Genomic DNA, 19,460 nt, shown 5'->3' with positions numbered 1-19,460 from the left:
TCAGGGATGCTTTGGACAGATAGCAGTATCTCTACTTAGAGCTTGGAACAAGCCATTCTTCCCTTATTTTAGAGAATAAATTCAACAGAAGAGGTTGAGATAATCATTTTTCTGTTCCCTAAGTGATCCCTCCAATCCTCCAAAAGAAGTGTTGACTTTCTGATTTGGAAGGGACCTTGTTAGCTCCCCAGTCCAACCTGTACCTGAAAAAGAAATCCCATTATAATTCTTACTGGCTCAGCCTTAGCAGGATTCATTCTGAGACAATCACTGTTCTTTCAAGCTTTTATCACTTCCTGCCCCTGGACAGGGTGGGAGGGTCCTGGCCCAGGAGGGGGATGGGAGGGAAATGGAAAATCATCAGTGAGTTGAAGGGACTACTTGGGGATGCCATATTCCCATCCTCTCTGAGAAGATACCTGCTTCTTGGGAACAAGGTTGGAGAGAATTCTCCAGAATGCTACGAGAAATGGGAAGACATTTTATCTTGAGATGAGATGTCTCCCTCTAAGATAAAGGACACAAATTTGGCAGAACCATGCCAGTGGGGAATTCCCAGTGAACCAGCATGAGTCTGAGAGGGCACCTGCCCCTATCACTATTCTACCTGTTGATCAGAGGAATGTCAAGTGAAGATGGGCCAGTGGTTGCTGCCCATGGATGTAGCTCCATGAATCAAGAGAGAGAAGAAAAGGCTAGTGCTTTGGAGAGAAGATACACTGATGGTTCAGGATCATAGCTGCCTTTCCCAGCCCAGTATAGTTTTCCCTAGAAGGAAGAATTTGATTCTTGTTCATAACATTCAAATAGGAAGCCTAGAAATCTGAATCTGGTCCCCTGACTCTCCCTAACTCTCAATTTCTTCCTGTAAGATAAGACCAGCAAGTCCATAGTTGGCACCTCCTGTCCCCAAAGGTGTTGAAGGCTTTGATTGGTCCCTCCACCCCTTGCACCCTTCATACCATGGGCCAGATGATCTTCCAGGGTCCCTAAAAGCTCAAAACTCTCTGGTTCTATACCTCATCCTATAGTAAGGCTTTGTATAATGCATTAATCATAAAACAGGTGAGCTAAAATTTCATCCCTAGGTCCACGGTTTTAAATGCCATTGACAAGTCAAGTTGTCTCTCCATTGGTTCCAAGAAATGATTACCAATTGGAAATTGGGCATTAGAAACCTAGTCAAAAGAGAATTAACACAAAATGCAGATATCCAGCTATAGGGAACTCTGCTTCTGGGAAACCTCCTCTAGAAAAGAAAGGTCGGAGCTTAGATGGCAAGGATCTTGTGGTTTGGGAGAATACGATGGGACCACGCATCACCTGTCAGAGGATGCTGTTCAAGCCACTTGTAGACCCCCTACCTCTTGACAGGCCACAGGCCCCCCAGCCAGAAGGAACAGAGGGTCTTCCTACAGATCCCTAGGCCCAGAGGAAGTAAAAGAGGCAGAACCTGCTGAAGCCACCCCCTGCCAACATTGCAGCATCAAAGAGCCCGGCCCCACCAGGACGGAAGCAGCCAATTCATTTAAGGTTATCAGCCAAGTAATTAAGGGGAAAGGGGAAAAAAAAGAAAGGGGGAAAAAAAAAACTTCCCTGGCAGGAAATGTCAAGTTAATGCTAGAGGCATTGATGGATTTCCTGGATTCTTTGCACTAACAGCTATCCCCCAGAGCCCCACCTATGTAAATGAGCACAGGCTGAGGCCCCGAGAAGAAGTGGGTTGAGCCTCCCCAGAAGCCTCTTTGATAGACCCCATCATAGAAGAAATGATATGAAATTTAAGAGCAAGATCACCCTCTGGTATCCTGAAACTGGGAAGACTGGGAGAAATATACAAAGAGGGAAGAGTTTTAGAGGGGAATTGGTACAAAGAGGGTCCTTTGAGAATACATCATAGAAACACTTTAATTGCAGTCAATTGATTTTTTAAATTGTTTTTTGAAAAATCAATAATCATTTGTTAAAATCAGTAACCAATCAAGGTTCAATAAAGGAGCAGCAGTGGCAGGGTTGGGGCATGGGTGTTAGGCTGCTGTTAGGTTTCTAATTGAGAGCTGGAATCATAGAGAGTCTTCAGATACTTCTAGAAGGAGCCCCCCAACCCAACCAGTTAGAGTATATAAGAGGAAGTCTAAGACGTAGATCTAGCTCTGAATCCTGAGTAGTTATTTTGTGTGTTGGGGAGTGGGGGGGGGGGGTCTAGCTCTGTATTTATGTCTCCAGTGAACTTTCCCTTTACTCTGCTGTAGGGAAACCTGACGTGACATAGAAACTGCTAGATGCTGGCAAATAGTCCCTGGGTATCGGACCAACTAGACAATAAACAACCTCATAATATCCAGTGCAGCAGCTTCCGTAGAGCCCATCTGTTTCAAAATAACCCGAATTCTGCTTACTGTGCGGAATGCTTTGTTGACGGGAATTTGTCCTAGTTTCTTTCAGCAATGTGCTCTGCAAGGCTTTGCTTCCATCTGCTGGAAGATGCAAACAGAGAGAGGGCCTGGAATTCAAACTCTGGGGAGCTTGGAGGCCTACTATGTGCATAGCATTGGGGGTGAAGAATAAAGAGAAAGATAGAGACAGATGAAGAGGGGGGAGATATAGAGAAACGGTGAGGGAGGAAGAAGGAAATGGGGGAGGGAGAGATTGAGTAATGGAGACAGATAAAAGTCAGAAACAGAGACATGGAGAGAGGGGAGTAACAATGAGGGAGCAAAATGGATAGAATATGGAGGGGACAGAGAGAGACAGAAATGGAATGGGGAGAAAGAAGACCAAGAGAGGAAAGAGTGAGAGAGAAGAAAAGGAAAGATTGAGAAAGATATTGAGAGAGGAGAGAGATTGAGAAAGAAGGTTGTTGAGAGAGAGAGAGGAGGAGATTGTGAGAGATATTTAGAGAAAGGTAGGAAAGAGAGCATGAGAGATGGAGAGAGATAAAGAGGGAGATTGAGAGAGGAACTAGAGAGTGAGAGACAGAGAACAAGCATAAGAGTGAGAATGTCCAATTACTTTTGCAGGCTCAGACATGTACAGGTTGGTTGAGGGTGAGAGGCAAAGAAGAGATTCAGACAAAGGAAATAATCTTGGGAAATCTGAGGAGGGCAGGGATGTTGATTTAGGGAAGGATTATAGATCTAACCAGAAGAAACCTCAGAGGGCACTGATGCCAGGGGTGTCAAACATTTCCAAGTGTGGCTGAAACCAGATTAATTTATAATTGGGAAATATTTAATGAAATTAAGAAAAATATAAGAAAATGTGGATAATACTCCATTTAAAAAACTTAAGCCATTAGGCAGCTATCAAAAACCCTTATATGTGGATTGGCATCTCCCATTTCTATTTGAGTGTGACAGCACTGATCTAAACCACCACCCTGATTTTAGAGGTGAGGAAACTGGAGCCCAGAGAAACTGTCCCTTTGGTGTTAAAGATCTCCAAAAAAGAAGGTTTCTGAGCATTATTGATAGCCCTGAAGGGGATGTATGTGGTGTGTATTCATGCATTCATACATTTTATGTGCTTGGGAGTGATGTAGAAAAATCACGTAGCACTAGGGTTCTACTGATACCGGGGGCTGATCAGGTAAAGTAGCTGTAACAACCAAGTGATGTTTCTCTTTCAGTCCTCTCAACAACCTTAGAAAATAGGTGCTATAGGTATCAGTTCTCCCATTTTACAGATGGAAAAATTGAGGCTCAGAGATTGCGCATCACACCACTACCAAGTGACAGACAGAATTTGAAACCAGGGTTTCTCAATACCATTCCCCCCCTTTTTTCTAATGTAAAATTAGCTTTTGTCTTACATTCCTTTATTCTCCCAGGCCATGCCATTTATTCCTTCTAAGATCATCCCAAGCTTATTTTTTAATTGGGAGAAATTTCCAGGACAGAAGAACTCACAAAGAGAAAAAGCAGTCTTTTGAAGCTAACCATGATGTCTTTGTAACTTCCTGACACACCAGACAGATGTGATGGATTCAGCCAGGGCAACTTTGGACCGTTGACCAAAGACAATCTTTTTGCTAGAACAAGGAACATTGGAACTTGCCCCAAAGCATTGCTAATTGACAGTTCCTTAGCCAGAGCTCTACCCTGAACACACTTGTCTTATACAGCTCAGAAACCTTTCTCCAAAATACACATCACCCCCTTTGCTAAAATTTAATGACCAGTGGGTTTTTACAAAGATGCAAGGAAGTTGCAAAGGAATACTCTAGAATGCTATATTTACAAAATACATTCATTTTCACCTAGAAGTATGGGATTATGTTTCCTGTTGAAAATTTATTTCTTGGGGCAGCTAGGTGTCGCAGTGGATAGAGCACTGGCCTTGGAGTCAGGAGTACCTGAGTTCAAATCCGGCCTCAGACACTTAATAATTACCTAGCCATGTCACCTTGGGCAAGCGACTTAACCCCATTGCCTTGCAAAAAAAAAAAAAGGAAGAAAAGAAAAGAAATTTACTTCTCTCCTTACATAAACAAACTGTTCAGATCTTAGCTTGTATTTAGAGGTGGGAGCTCATCACCCACTTCTCTCCCCAAGTAGTTGTTACAGCAAAAATGTTCATTTTGATCTAAATGGTCCTGAACATTGTTGGGGGCTCTTAAAACAAATCAGAAGAGTTAGGAAGTCATAGGATTTCACATGATACTGGGAAAACCTTAAAGGGTCTGGGATATAATCCCCTTATTTAAGGTTAAGATTGAGAAACAGGCCTAGAGAGGGCAAGTTATCTAAATAATAGCACTTGACCTCCTAGGGTTGTCTGAACCTCAAATGAGATAACATCTATAGAGGGCTAGCTATGGAACTTCTGTCATCGAAGCAGTCATTGGCTTAGCTACTGTTTAGTTTGAAAGGAGGAAAAAGGCTCCAAAATGATTGATGTAGTTATCTTAATCAACAAATTGGTCTTGATTAATCTGGCTCTTTAAGAGATCCCACAGAAGTAATTGCCTAAAAAGCCAGTGGTCATGGGTGCTCTCTTAATGTGTGCAGCTCTCTTTATTTCTCCTTTTTCAACTTTTGACCCCCCCCCCCCATCAAGGCTTCAAACAGATCTAGAAGGTCAAGTTGCCTGTGTTCTCTCATTTTCTTTCAGGCACTGCTAACTTGGGTTCTGTGGAGTTTTGTTGTTGCTGTTATTATATTAGTTTGGTAACCATATTTCAGTATACGTGATTCCCTTTGCAATTCCATATATTTTATTTTATTCTTTTAAAAACATCATTCTGAGAAAAGAGCATCCATAGGCTACATCAGACACTGCCTCAAAGGGTTAGAATAAATTAAAAGTACTTGGTAAAACTTAAGAGCTCTTTAAAATGCTAACTGCTCTTAAAATTTTTAAAGGGTACAGAATACAAAAAGAGCAAGACCCCTTGAATTTTAAGTGGTTTCTCCTTTGTAAATTATAATAAAGTGTTGATACACATGATGATTAGGGTTCCTTTTGAGTGAGGTGCCGTGGCTCATTGTATAAAACTCATTCTTACTGAATTATTCAAGAAATGAGTTCCTTCTTACTATTACCAAAAATTCCCTTTTCTTTCTCAAAAAGTCAACTTTATGGTTGGTTCCAAGTTCTTATGTTGACTATTTTTTTTTTGTCTTTGTCAGTGAAACAAAAGATTTGACACTAATCCCTTTAGGGAGTTTTTTAAATGTTTTTTTTCTCTGCTATCCATGGAATTCAATCAAAGTAACAACCTTGGAAGAGAGAGACAGAATTTGAATCATCCACTGCCTTTATTCAACAATAGCAAGCCCAAAGGATGGTGGTGATTTATTTGGATGCTTATCTGGCAAAAAGAAGAAGAAGAAAAAGGAAAAGAAATAGACATTTAAGCCACCTCATTTGAGGAGAAGGTGGAATGCCCTCTGAACTCATTTTGGTATGATTTCACTGTTCAGTGCAGAGCTATTGTCAGGTCATAGATGAGGGCTGTGGCTCCTAGCCAATCAAATACCTTTGCCGGGCTGATAGGGGCAGCCAGTGGAATTGAAACTTGTCAGCCTCTAAATCTGCTAGCTCTTTTTAGCAATTCTTATCAGGGTGGAATTGCCTCTGCCCCTTGGAAGGAGAATAGGAAGGTCGGTTGTTGCATTATACATCAGGCTGGAGATCTGGAGCATCTTTGATAAAGTACTAGGAACAGATGGAATGAGTCAGTAGATCTTCCTATCCAACTTCCGTTGGGATGATTGAGCTAAATCATTTTAATCTGGAGTCGTGTTCCTGGGGGTCCTTCAAAGCCAGTTCCATTCTTCTCTGAGTCAGACTGGATTTGTTCCAGACCCTGCATTTTGCAGCTGTCCATCACAGTCTCATGATATTGGTACTTCACCCCCCCCCCCATTTCCACAAACCTATAAAACATTCTTGGGCAACATGTCAAGCCTCTGTAAAGAACTCCATGTGGTGTAGGGTGAAAAGCTAGAAGAGTAATCAGACAGTCTGAGCTAAGAGTCCCACCTCTGCCCCCTTTTTGATGACTTTTGGCAAGTTATTAGCCCCCTGGGCTCCAGTCCTCTGTCTTTTATACTCACCTGTTTGCCTGGAATTGGGAAGAACTGAGTTCAAATCTGACCTCAACCTCTTACCGGCTATGTGACTCTGGGCAAGTCACTTAACCCCCCCCCCCCCAGCCTGTTTCTTTATCTATATGATGAATTGAAGAAGGAAATGACAAACCACTCCAGTATTTTTGCCAAGAAAAGTTGGGGGTCACAAAGAATCAGACATGGCTCTTAAATTCCCAATTCCAAGCCTGGTACTCTTACCTATTGTGCCACTTGGCTGTACTCTCAAAAACATGAGAAATAACTATTAAAGTCTAATCACCTCATTTTACAGAGGATTCTTTTTTCCATATACACAGTTTTGACATTCTTATTTTTTTTCAAGCAAGATTAGATCCATTTTAATGAAAAGCATCAACCTTAAAAAAAGGATCAGTGATAGGTTCCATCTTCTGCTTTGAATGGGGTCCCTTGGTCTCTGGACAAAATACTTGCTGATGCTAACAGTAACACCATATATTCTAACAGAAGTCACTTTACCGGTCTTTCTCAAATAAAATGTTTCTCACTTAAAGTGCTGATCAGAGAATTTTAAAAAGTCTGGTTCTAGAATCCTGTGAGAAGATACCTGAATTCCACAAGCCCAAACTCCCCTTCCCCCATATCCCTATCTAAAGAATTCCTGTGTTTCACAGAGAAGAAGGCTAGATCCTGGGGTGTTGGTGAAGGAACCAAAAAGAAAGAAGGGAATAAAAAGGGGCAAGAGGGTCAAACTGGCTCCCAGCAGCCTTGTACCTCTCCAGTACCCAACAACCGTTCAGGAATCAGTGTTGATAGACTAACTGACAAGAAGGCACCCGAAAAACAAGGTGTTGACGTACATCAAATTTACAATTCCCTGGGAAGGAGCAGAGGTCAAAATTCAACTGAGAATATTCAAAGCAAAAAGAAAGCAGAAAGACCAACTCAGTGTCCAGATATGAAGTAATCCAGACTCCACACATCATGCCTAGCTTTCCTAGGAGCACAGAAGGACACGGATGTTGAATTTACTCAACTACCCCCCAGCATAGAAAATAAACACATGGAGAATAAACCAGCATGTGCAATGCGATAAAGTATTACTCAGCAATGATAAGTCAGAATCAGACTAAAGAGACAGTTAACAACTGTTGGAGATTGGAATCTCAAGAAGAGGATGCCTTTGCATCTTATTGCATTCTTTTCATTTAATCCTCATATTCATCAAGTCCTCCCCTGTCTGTCTTTCTCTTTCGTGCTCTTTCCAAGTACTGTAGGCGTTATTAGCTGCATTTTACAAATAAAGAAATTGAGGCTCAGACACAACCTCAGAATGACTTGTCCATGATCACAAGGCTATTAGACAGCAGAGTTCTTTCTTGAACTAGGATCATAGATTTAGATTAGCAAGGGGCTTGAGCAGTCAGCAGCTAGGCGACACAGCAGATAGAGTGTGAGTTTGGAGTCAGGAAGTCCTGTGTTCAAATCCTACCTCAGACATTTACTAGCTATGTGACTCTGGGCAAGATTCTTAAGAGCTCATACTATGTACAATGTGGTAAATCCCAAGAGGAAAGACCCTCCTTCCTTCCTTCCATTACTAAAGATAGATACAAGGGAGTATGACAGGTTGAATAGAGTACTGGCCTTGCAATCAAGATGACCTGGGTTTGTTTGTCTGCTGCCCTACATATGCTATCTGTTTGACAAGAAACAAACCTCTTATCTATCCACTCATTGACTCTCTTTCAAGGCCACTCTTTAAAACTGCAATACTTAGATGAGAGAGGGAGTTACCTTAACAGGAGTTTTCACATCAATGAAGTCACAGATCCAAGCCAAAAAACCCAAAAATGATGATCAGTCTATTTTATATCTTTAAAAAAGAACAGCCCCCTCTCTGCTTACTGTACATAGGATGGATCTGTCTGCTCTTTTGACTGGCTTCATGGCTTGCTTTTGTATTGCTTAGTGTATCCTTAGGGCATTTATTTTGTCTACCCAGCCTTTACTCCCCTTCCCAATCAGCCATGCCAGTCTAAACAACCGTCTTCTTCTTCATCAGTCTTCCCCTCGATACCATCATCTTCTCAAAGCCTTGTAGCCCAAAAGGTAACTAACTCCTTGGGTAACTCTACAGTCTGCCCTTTTGTCCTTCCCATTTCAGAGAAATAGTTTTTTCAACGCCCTTTGTTTTCAGAGCAAGCTGAAGTAAAGGCCAGAGTACAATGTGGGCCCCTCTGGGACCTTGCAGTCTACTTCAGCTGCATGAACTCATTCCCTGTGACTCTCTGGAGTGAGGTTGCCACGTTGAACTTGCTTCTGAATCTGCTCACAGCCAGTTGTGAGTTCCACAAACATCTGGAATGGGTTGCCACATGTTGAACCACAAGAACCAGTGCGATTGAAAATATTTAGTTGTTGGTTGTTATTAAAAACAACTGTTAAAAAAGTCAGCAGAAGGAGAATCTGGATGTCATCATATTCTAAATGAAATAACATAGGATGTTGACCATACCATTTGCAGGTGTATCTGGAACTCCTAAACCATTGATAAGTATCCTATACAGAGGAGGGGCTGCTATGGGAAGAGTACTTAAGTTCACAGAATAGGGACATTTTCATCCTTGTATTCTTCCTAACACCTCTCATATTCCTCTGTACATAGAAGGTGCTTGATGCAGCCTCTTGAGATACTTTTGATCTTAATCCTTCAGTAAATCTCTGGACCCAAGATCCATGTCTTCTTATTCTATGCAGCTCTCCTCAAGGTCTTTCTTTGGATCATAGATCTAAATCTAGAAGGGACCTTCAGAGTTATCTAGTCCAAACGTAAGAACTCTGATCACTTTAATGATCAACCATCATCAGAGGACTGATGATGAAGGGTACTACTTAGTTCCTGACAAATAAATGGTAGATAAGGAATAAAGTATATTTTTCAGGCCTAGTCAAAAAAAAAAAGATTTTTTTAATGTTATCTGGTCCAACTTCTTCATTTTACAGGTGAGGAAACTGAGACCTAGAAAGGTTCATTCACTTGACCAAAGTCATAGACGTAATAAGTTGCAGAGGCAAGATTTGAACTCAGGTCCAGGTCTCTGTAGAGAGGATACACCCAACCAGCTGTAAGCCTCCCTCTAAAGTTTGTTTTTCACCTATCATGGGTGCCATGGCAACCATTTGGCAAACATTTAGTAGACACCTCTTATATGTTGGGGATACAGGGACCAAGCCCCAGGAGTTTGTGTTCTCAAGACAATTTTTTTCCACTAGGGGATGGAGGTGGGGGGAAGGCAGGGAAGATGACAAATGTCTTCACAAATAAATCCAAAGTAATTTGAAAAACGAGAGAATTCACAATTGTGGAGAAGAGGGAAGTCTTCATGGAGGATGTGGTATTTGATCTGTACCTTGAGATGAGGCAAGGGGGTCATATCATTCATGAATAACAACAGCCTTTGGTCAGTGCTCCAAAATACAAGTGGAATATTAGGGATCCTTGAGTAATGGACAGAACATAGATTATATCAAAGGAGAAGGCTGAAAAGGTGAACTAGAACCCAACTAGAGAAGACTTTAAACACCATGCTTAGGCATTCCTATTATATCCTGGAGGTAGTAGGGAGCCACTAGAGGACTTTGAGCAGAGGAAGAGGCATGCTTGGACCTGATACTTAGAAGCTGGAGATCAGATAGAAGCTGCTTATTGTGGTCCAGGTGAAAGGCGATGAGGGCCTGCCCTATGATGGTGCACGTATGAGTGGAAGGAGGTGGAAAGAGACAAGAGATGTGGAGTTTTGATTCATCAGGATGGGGAGGCAACAGATGGAAGAGGGGAACAAGGGGAAAGTCAGGGACTAATTACTCTTGTCTTAAATCTGGGTGGTGCATCAGAGCATAATTCTATCTACAGAAATAAGAAAATTAGGGTTTGGGTGAGGGAAGTCATGGCTGCCTCTGGAAGGAGTGGACCCCCTTCTCCCCACCCCAATCTCTGCATCTCCCCCCGTTCCCTGCCCCCTTCTCCTCCCCTTACTCTCCCACCATTAAAGGCTTCCTTTCAGGGAGATGGCCAGGTGACCACTCCCAGATACCAGTCTATAAAATCTCTTCCACTGGATATTCTAGTATTACAGAAAACCTTGAATGCCAGATTGAGGAGTTCAGACAGTATTCTATAGGGAGTGGAAAGTCATCTGGATTGCTCTTTTTACTTGGAAAATGACTCTATGATTCTAACAGTATCCCATGCACTTGCCTCCCCCTGGAAAAGATGGGAGGCATTTTATTAGATTAGATGGCTAGCTCCTTAAAGGAAGGGGGACATCTGAACTCCTCTCACAGTGCTTGATGCACCCTTCAACAACAAATAGTGATCCCTTAGTAAGTGAGGTTGCCATAAGCAGCTTTAGAAAGGGTTCAACCACCCTGGACCAACAAAAGCTCTTTTGATACCTGTTTGTCAAAGCAAGGGAGGCTTCCAGTTGTTATTTTAGGAATGAAAAAGGCCACATGATATCTTGCAAACATCCTGCCTGCATTCCTCATTTGCCAGTTGGAATGTTCTGATCAATACATGAGCACAGCATCCTAGCATATGGTCCAAGGTCCCCCTGTGGATGCTTATGCAATTCAAGAAGGTGGAGGTTGGGAAAGCCGGGGCGAGGGGACACCAGAGGAAAGGGAAGCCTCTGAAGAGGGAGGGGGGAGAAAGAAGAGGAGGAAGAGGAAAAAAGGGGGGAGGGAGACACCCAAGAACATAGGGAAAGCTGTGTGTTTCTTCTGCCCGCTGGAAACTCACATCTGACTTTAACATAAGTGAATCCGAAGCTCAAAATAAATTACCCTCAGGTCTAGAATAGTGTAATGTTCTGACAATTACAGATACTTTTTAAAAACGTTTTTCAAATTCCGTTTTTAAGTCCTTCACCTTCCTCGCCACCACCTACACACCCTTATTGTGGCATATTTGACTCCTTTACCTACCTGCCCTGAGACAGCCTACCTTGGCTGACTGACCTGAAGCAGCTTGGTGATACAATGACTAGAACCCTAGGATTGACGTGAGGAAGGGCTGAATTTGAATTCTTCACCAGACCAGCTATGGGACCGACAAGTTAGTTTACCTTTGTGGACCTCAGTTTCCTCATTTGTAAATAGAAGGTTTTACCTTGATGACCGGAGTCATGATAAGTTAACCCTAGCTCCCAATGTTTTACTGTTGTTTCAGTTTCCAGGTATATACATTCGATGATAAGTATCCAAGGGTTGCCATGGGGTGATCTAATTTTCATTTTCCTTTCTTTTTTTTTTTAATTGCAGTTGATGTTCACAGCAGTCCCCCTCCCTATGGATTCAATATTTCTCCAGAAGATGAAATGAGAAGGCAAAGACTCAGAAGATTTGACCATCATTGAAATTACCCAACATCTTGTGAATCATCAGTCCAGTTTCCTAAGTGTCAACCACCTTGATTCATTCCAGAAACCTCCAGTTTATTCTGAAGAAAACCAAAGCTCTTTTCTTTAAACACTCTCCCAACTTGAATGACTCATTCAACAGACCTTGCAAGTTCAGAGTCACATCTTTCACTGGCTCTCTTCAACTCCAGGATAAATTAAATACTACTGGCAGCTTTGTGAAAAGGGCTTGCATCTTGGTGACTTCAATATCAGCTGCATCCTCTGAAGGGTGCACCACCGCCACTGTCCATTGGAAGGCTCTTAGAGTTTGTGACCTTTCATTTCACTTTCCCCTATTCAGGAAGATCAATCCCCTCATCCTGGACAGTGGACCTGATCTTGGAGGTGGACAGAAGGATGGCTCCATCCTCATCTTCCTGGCAGGCAGACCACCTTAATGACTCTGGTGGAGTGGAGAACCACCTTGACTTCCGACTTCCCATTCTCCCCAGGCATCTTTGGATGGCTGTGATGTTCACTTTGTGGTTCCTTTGTTTGTCAGTGTTGCTATTGTTTTACAACACATTGCATTGAAAAGTCTCAGGAAGAACTTGGGGGCAGGGATACACATATTAACCATTATGAGAGACCAGCATTTTGTATCTATCAACTCTGCCTCAAGTATAAATCTGTCTAAGTTATCTGAATACCCTCAGGGAATTAAGAATTGAAAAGTCCTTTTTAGAGCAATGTTATCTTGTAAAATTGAAACACTCCTGATTCAGGCACCATAACTAGCTCCACATTCAGCCGTCTTGGCACCCTCCCCCACCCAAGCGGATATCTGTCAATTAGCATCATCTCCATTTTGAAGCTATACTTGTGCTAATGCTATCAGCTGCCTCAAAGACAAAAGTCAGGGGAACACTGATGTGATCTTAGAGATGGTTTTAATAAAAGTTGGAAGCAGGTGTCCCCAAAGAGAATTTTCCCAGTTTGGGTTTAATGTTGGGCTCTAGCTTCTTGAGACAGAAAATATCTCTCCATTTGTGTCCCGGGTGGTGCTGAGAGATAGGGAGACATGGTGGGTAGGCAGTAGGGTTCAAGGACAGGAACAGGAAGACTGGGGCTTGATCCTACCGGGGTTACACACACGCTCTTGGAGGGCAAAGACTTGTCATCTTCAATGCCTACCACAGGGGGGCTTGGCAAAGGTTTGTTAAATGAATCGAGTAGATGTATGAACATGGACAACTCACTGAACTTCTCGAATCTTTTCCTTTTCCTGTAAAAATGGCAATACCTTTAGTACCTATCTCACAGGGCTGTTGTGAGGTTAAAATGATTGTAAAGCCCTTTGTAAGCTTTAATGTGCTAATTTAAATTTATATTATTACCCTAATCTCTGACAGATCAATAGAGGATCAGTTGAGTTCCTTTACCACATATATGTATACATGTATATAGGTATTACATGTCTGTTCTTATGCACATATATATAACATGTGTGTATAAAAACTTAAGAGTAGAGTTTGCTTACAATATTAGGTACATTTGTGCCTTAGCTTCACATGATCTTTTCAACTGAGAAAAAGGAGTCTAATAACTTTGCTGCAGAATTGGGAGGAGGGTGAATAAGTGATTACTTCTTTCCTTCCATTGAAAATATTTGTTGTTTAACACAATAATATGTCTAATGTACAAGGACATAGGGCCTGAATTTTTGATAATAAGAAACTGGGGAAGCAGGGGCTAATTAATCCCCAATATCACCCTCTTCTCCCCAAATGAAAACAAATGTAAGACAAGAATGTTGACTGCCATTATGACTGCTTTATTTTTATCTTCTCAAAATAACCATCTTTTAAAAATCATAGTTATTATAGTTATTTACTTAAGCCAGAATACCTCTCTAGTGCTAAGGCATATGATTTTGTGTATTATTTTTATTTTCATCCTGAACTCTGGGTTAGGAGAGAATGTATGGCCAGCAATATGATACAGAAACCTTAATAGATTACATGGATTACCTAATAGATTACCTAATAGATTACCTTTCCCAACCTGACACCCTTATACACTTGATCTGTGATTTGACAATAGGATTTGAGTCCTCAAATTGCCTACTGGTTAGTAGCCCCATTTTAACTCACACCAGCCTTTACTTCCCTCCTTAGAACAACTTTGAAAAAATGATATTATTTGTTCAGAATGACTTTGAGTATTCCACACGGAAGCAATGCCAAAGAGAAATGTGTACCTTTTTTTTCCCTTTTTTTAAACAATGGCTCCTCTTTGAATACAAAGTAGTGTTGGCACCATGCTAAGTTGTCCTAGACCAAAGGTGGGTATTTCTACTGTCAGTCAGTGGCATTTCTTGTGTCTTTTTCCAGCATTCACCAAAGCAGATGCCTTGAGGCATAAGAGAATGACCCCAGCAACTGAGAGACAAAGAGGTTGTCCTAGACTAGGCCTTTCTACTTCTACTGTTGGTTTCCTGGGAGGACTTTTTGAATATTATAGGAAATGGTAGCCAGGACTGTTGTAGTGCCCTTTCCTTTCCTTTCTGTGCCATCACATTACATCACATCAAGCCCTTATAATGGCCACTTGAACTATTGTTCGGTCTCTCCCAGTTCCATTCTTGCCACCCTCATTTGTCTCCCTTCATCCTAAAACACTGCCTGTCATGTCACCCTGCTACCCACAAAACCTTTAATAACTTCTCATTATTTGGAAAGATATATTATTCAGGGTCAGATTGTATTCAGCTGACTAGTCAGGACTTTCTCATATAGAATATTTATGTGCCTATCTGATAGAATATATATAAATGTGTCATATATATATACACACATAAGATATGGATATATAGATATGCACAAGCACATACATATGATATATACACATACATAGAGAATACACACACACACACACTCACACATACACATACCTTTTTTATCTTCGTCACCCTCCCTCACGATGCCTCTTTGAAAACAAAGGACATGTCCCCTTGAATGGGACATGAGCACACTCCACTCCTCCTCCTCTTCCCCCCACCCTGGCTTTCTTTTTTTTTTATTTTCTTTTTTGTTTTTTGCAAGGCAGTGGGGTTAAGTGACTTGCCCAAGGTCACACAGCTAGGAAATTATTAAGCATCTGATTTCAGATTTGAACTCAGGACCTCCTGACTCCAGGGCCGGTGCTCTATCCACTGTGCCACCTAGCTGCTCCCCTGGATTTCTTTTTATATTATTCTCTCCAGTTAGACTGTCCTCTCCTTCCTCTGTATGTGATGTCTTATTTGTTCTTTGAAGTCTGAATCAGTCTCACTTCTTCCACTGAACTTTTCCTGCCTTTTAACTCCCACCCACAGCACTCTCTCCCTTCCCTAATTTTACGTTAAATTTTTTAAAAATCCTGTATTATTATTATTTTGACACTTAGCATATGTGGTTTTATAGCACTGATTTCTTATATAACTGTGCCTTGTCTCCATATTTAGATTGTAAGCTTCTTGAGGGCAGGAACCATGTTAGACTTCCTTTTGTCCTCCAGTGTTCAGCCAATAGAGGTTCATTAAATGTCTTTGAAAAGAAGTGAAAATATTCAGTTTTGTAGTCAACAGAAAGATAAATAAAAACAAGTGAGCCCAGTTTCTTCCTGGTATATGTTCTTTTCTCTCCAGCACCATGTGGAGAAGGGGCAGGCACGCACACCACATCAGGATACACATTCCCATCTGACATTACAAGTAATTTTGGCTTCAGCTTCAGTGTGTGAATAATTCACACATCTCATTTACAACAACATGTGGAGAGAAGCCTTGGCTCATGGGAAAAGGGAGTATCAGAGCTATTCCAGAATCTTCAGGAATTGATTAGTCAGCCGAAGTAGCATCACCTTTCTTCAAGTGCTTCTGATCTGAACCCAGAAATCCCATTCATACCAATGAGAGGTTCACTCAAGAAGTATCAGATTTGGTAGCATCTCCTTGTTTCTAGGAGTTTAAGCTTCATGTGGCATTTTCCTACTGAAATGGCATTTGATGACAACATGGTGAGCTCTTGCAGGGTAGGGAACCAACCCAGTCAAGTTGCCACGTTGCTTAGGGAGACAATTTCCAACTTGGTTTCATCAGAAAACTCTGTGTGTATGTGCACATGCATGAATATAATTTAATCAAGAAAGAGTGATGGTTTAATTTAGACTGTTTATCTTCATTGTCTTTCCTCCTTATGAGAACAGAAAATTAGAACAGAAAATCTGCAATATAGTTGGTAATTCCCAGAGGTCTGAAGACATTCGGAGAAGTTGGAGGTCATGGAAATAGTCCAAGAACCAAAGCAGCAGCTGTCCATGCATGAAACATCTGGCTACTCTAGCAACAATACTCACAAAGGGTGTGAGCCTTGGGCAAACTGGAATTTTTTCCTGCCATTAAAAGTTGTGAGCACAAGTTGCATGGACACTTGCTCCACTGGTTGAGAAGGAGTCCATGGATTGTATTCTATGCCATTCACTGGGGAATTACCACAGTAGTGAGATCATGGATACACATAGATGTAAGTCTCCCCATCTTGCCTTGTAAAATGTTAATCTCCCAAAGGTGAGAAAAGTGTTGGGGCTTTTTCCTGCCTTGATCAAAATTGCCTAACAAATTACTTAAATTTCATGGACCTAAAATTATCAGAGAAGGAGTGGTAAAATGCAACATATACTTCAAACAATGTTCATTAAGAGCTCACTGAGTGGTTGGTATTATGTTGGCTGCTATGGGACTACCACACTTTGATAAGACATAATCCCTGTCTTCATGTATACAAAGTCTAGAAAAAAAATCTTAGATATTCATATGGATGGATAGAGAGATGAACTTGGAATTTCATTGGCATAGAGAACTCCATAGATGAGGAAACCTTTCACCAATCAGACCAGTACTTTCTCTTCAATACATAGTCTTATTTGCCTAGAGCCCTGAGAGGTCTTGCCCAGAGTCACATAACTAGCAGGTATGTAAGACTGCACTTGAACCCAAGACCCTCTTTCTCTACTACACCATGCTGTCCCTTATATGAATAGCTTGAAATTATCCAATAAATTCATTAATAATAGGTTTAAGAAGCCAATGTCCTCTAGAGCTTCTCACAGATTGGTACCAAGTTCTGAGTATATGGCAGCCTGTCAGGTGGGACATCTAGACATTCCCGCCTCTGCACAAGTAGCCACCCTTTTGCTTTTTTCTCTACTCCAGCATACACTGATATCAGAATAACGGCAACCCTATACTCTGGCCTGGCCTCTACCTCTGGGAAGCATTTTGGATTATGCCATTAGCTCTTGATAGTTCCCAGAGTTCTCCCCTATAATCTCGTGGATTTGGTTAACTTCTCTGAAGTCTGCCTGTTTCATTTTGAATTTTCCCAAGCCTTGCACATTTAATTGGAGCCTGGTACTCAGGTAATGTTCATATTATTTTTTGAAAGATTTGTATTTTTTAAGGAATTTGCATTTTTAAAATTTATTAAATAATGATCATAAAGGTCATTCTTTTTATTGCTCAAGTTAAAGAAGCTTAAACTCTATTGTCCTTTTTAACCACAATAAATTAAACTTGGATTCCCTTTAAATTAGCAAGTAAAGCCTTATTTTAAATATATATATACCTTGAAAAAGGCTCTTTTAAATCAAACCCTGTTCTTCACCCTGGACAGAGAACATTTTCAGTTTTAGAGTCTAGGCCAAAAAAAAAATAAAATAAATTTTCAACTCCCCAATCCCTGTACTTTGGTATAAAGGATGGAAGGTAGAGTTTAAGACTTTGTGGCCTTAAAGGGCATCCTTTTCAAATTATAACTCCTTATCTACCATATGGCATCCAGAGCTCCAGGACCACAGACTCTAAACTGGGCCACAAAAAAACAAAATGGCCAGGGGAATCAGGTGTGGAATTTGGAGCTACTTAACTTGTGATCCATGAACTTGTTTTTAATGTTTCTTGAAAAATAATGTATTTCCTTTGTAATCCTATTTTTATGTATTTTATAATTTTATTCTGAGCAGGGATGCAAGGGCTTCACTAGATTGCAAAGGGGTTCAGGCCACAACAACAAAACGAAGAGACCAAAGCCTAGTGGATATTTCACTGACCTGGCTGCAGAGGAGTGGGGGACCCCAGGGCATCAGGAGGAGGAGAGTAGAGTGCCACCTTTACCCAGAAGGAGTAAGGCTCCACTGAAACCTGGGAAGGCCTTGATAAAGGGACCCAAGTGTCCAGAGAAATCGCCTTTTTCCTGTTAGTTCATGGTTGTATAGAAGTTGATGGAGATGGGTATAACAGTGGGGCTAGCTATAGTACCTGAGTCCCAGAACCTTGGAAAGCCACCCCAACCTCTGGTAGACTTTGGATTCCCAGTCATCCTCACTGTGGCTTAGAGGATAGGCACAACTTGGATGGGTAAATACCCAATTCAGGCAGAATCTGGTTTTTAGACTTTGAAATTCTTTTCACTCCATCAAATTCAAAAAGGAACCACTTGAGGTGGAAATAATGAATACAATTGAGGGAAACAATTCATCCAGTGTAGCAGGTCACACATTCCTTCTTGTAAACAGTCTAACCTGCCTGTGAAGTATTGCAGTGGGCAGCTAGCTAGATGAATTTTGTAGGGCACAGAGAATAGACCACTGGCCCTGGAGTCAGGAGGACCTGAGTTCAAATCCAACCTCACACTTAATAATTGCCTAGTTGTGTGACCTTGGGCAAGTCATTCAACCCCATTGTCTTAAATAAATAAAAAAATGTTAAGTAAAAAGAAATATTGTGCAGGCAACTTGGGGAGCTGTGTAGTATTTTTGTGACTCACTTAAGTACCCAGCATAGAAATTGCTATAATTACAACTTATTTATTAGGAGAACAGATTTTGACTTAAGAACTCGACACAAATTGTTAGCATTCACAGAACTACCAACTGAACTTTTCCTTAATAATTGCCCTTCCTTTGTCCACCTCCTACCCCGAATACCAATGCAAGAATACAGCTAGTTAGTATACCCCCCCAATATTTATTTATTATTGATTTGGGATTTTCAGTTCTTATGCCAATGAAGAACAAATACGCAATCATTGAGAATGATGCCCACCCTCTGAACAGATATTAAATGAAAAATTGAAATGATGATAAAAGCCATAATTGTAGATGTGCCACCTAACGATCAATATGGTATCTATTTGACCTTTGGCATCTGTATTCCACAGCCAAAGAATAGGGGGCCATATGTGAGTGACTTGACTTCAGGCTAGCCTTGGCAGTGATGTGACTTTTAGAAGTGTTGGGCAATTAATTGCAAGGCAGCTTTGGGAGATTGGAGTTGCATTCTTTTGGGGGTTCTTATTGGCTATAAGATTCATGAGACTTTGCAAAAAAGCAGCCAGGGGCAGCTAAATTTTCTTTATGGACCCTTGAACAACTCTAATCCAACATGGCAGGCCAAGACAAC

At 41.2% G+C, this 19,460-nt stretch overlaps 1 protein-coding gene across 10 annotated transcripts in view; it reads left to right on the top strand.

The window, feature by feature from the left end:
• Window positions 1-15,614, top strand: part of RHBDD1 (rhomboid domain containing 1) — a 161,699-nt gene extending 146,085 nt beyond the window's left edge. For all 10 annotated transcript variants that reach the window (XM_074191253.1, XM_074191250.1, XM_074191256.1 and 7 more), the window contains one exon: window positions 11,880-15,614. In XM_074191253.1, the coding sequence (XP_074047354.1) occupies window positions 11,880-11,974 (95 nt within the window). In that variant the 3' untranslated portion in view covers window positions 11,975-15,614. The remainder of the gene's footprint in view (window positions 1-11,879) is intronic.
• Window positions 15,615-19,460: the final 3,846 nt, after the last annotated feature.

The sequence above is a fragment of the Macrotis lagotis genome, chromosome 6, assembly GCF_037893015.1.
Source record: "Macrotis lagotis isolate mMagLag1 chromosome 6, bilby.v1.9.chrom.fasta, whole genome shotgun sequence".
Classification (NCBI taxonomy): Eukaryota; Metazoa; Chordata; class Mammalia; order Peramelemorphia; family Peramelidae; genus Macrotis; species Macrotis lagotis.
The sequence above is the reverse complement of the archived record's forward strand: the minus strand, read 5'-3'. Positions and strand labels throughout refer to the sequence as shown.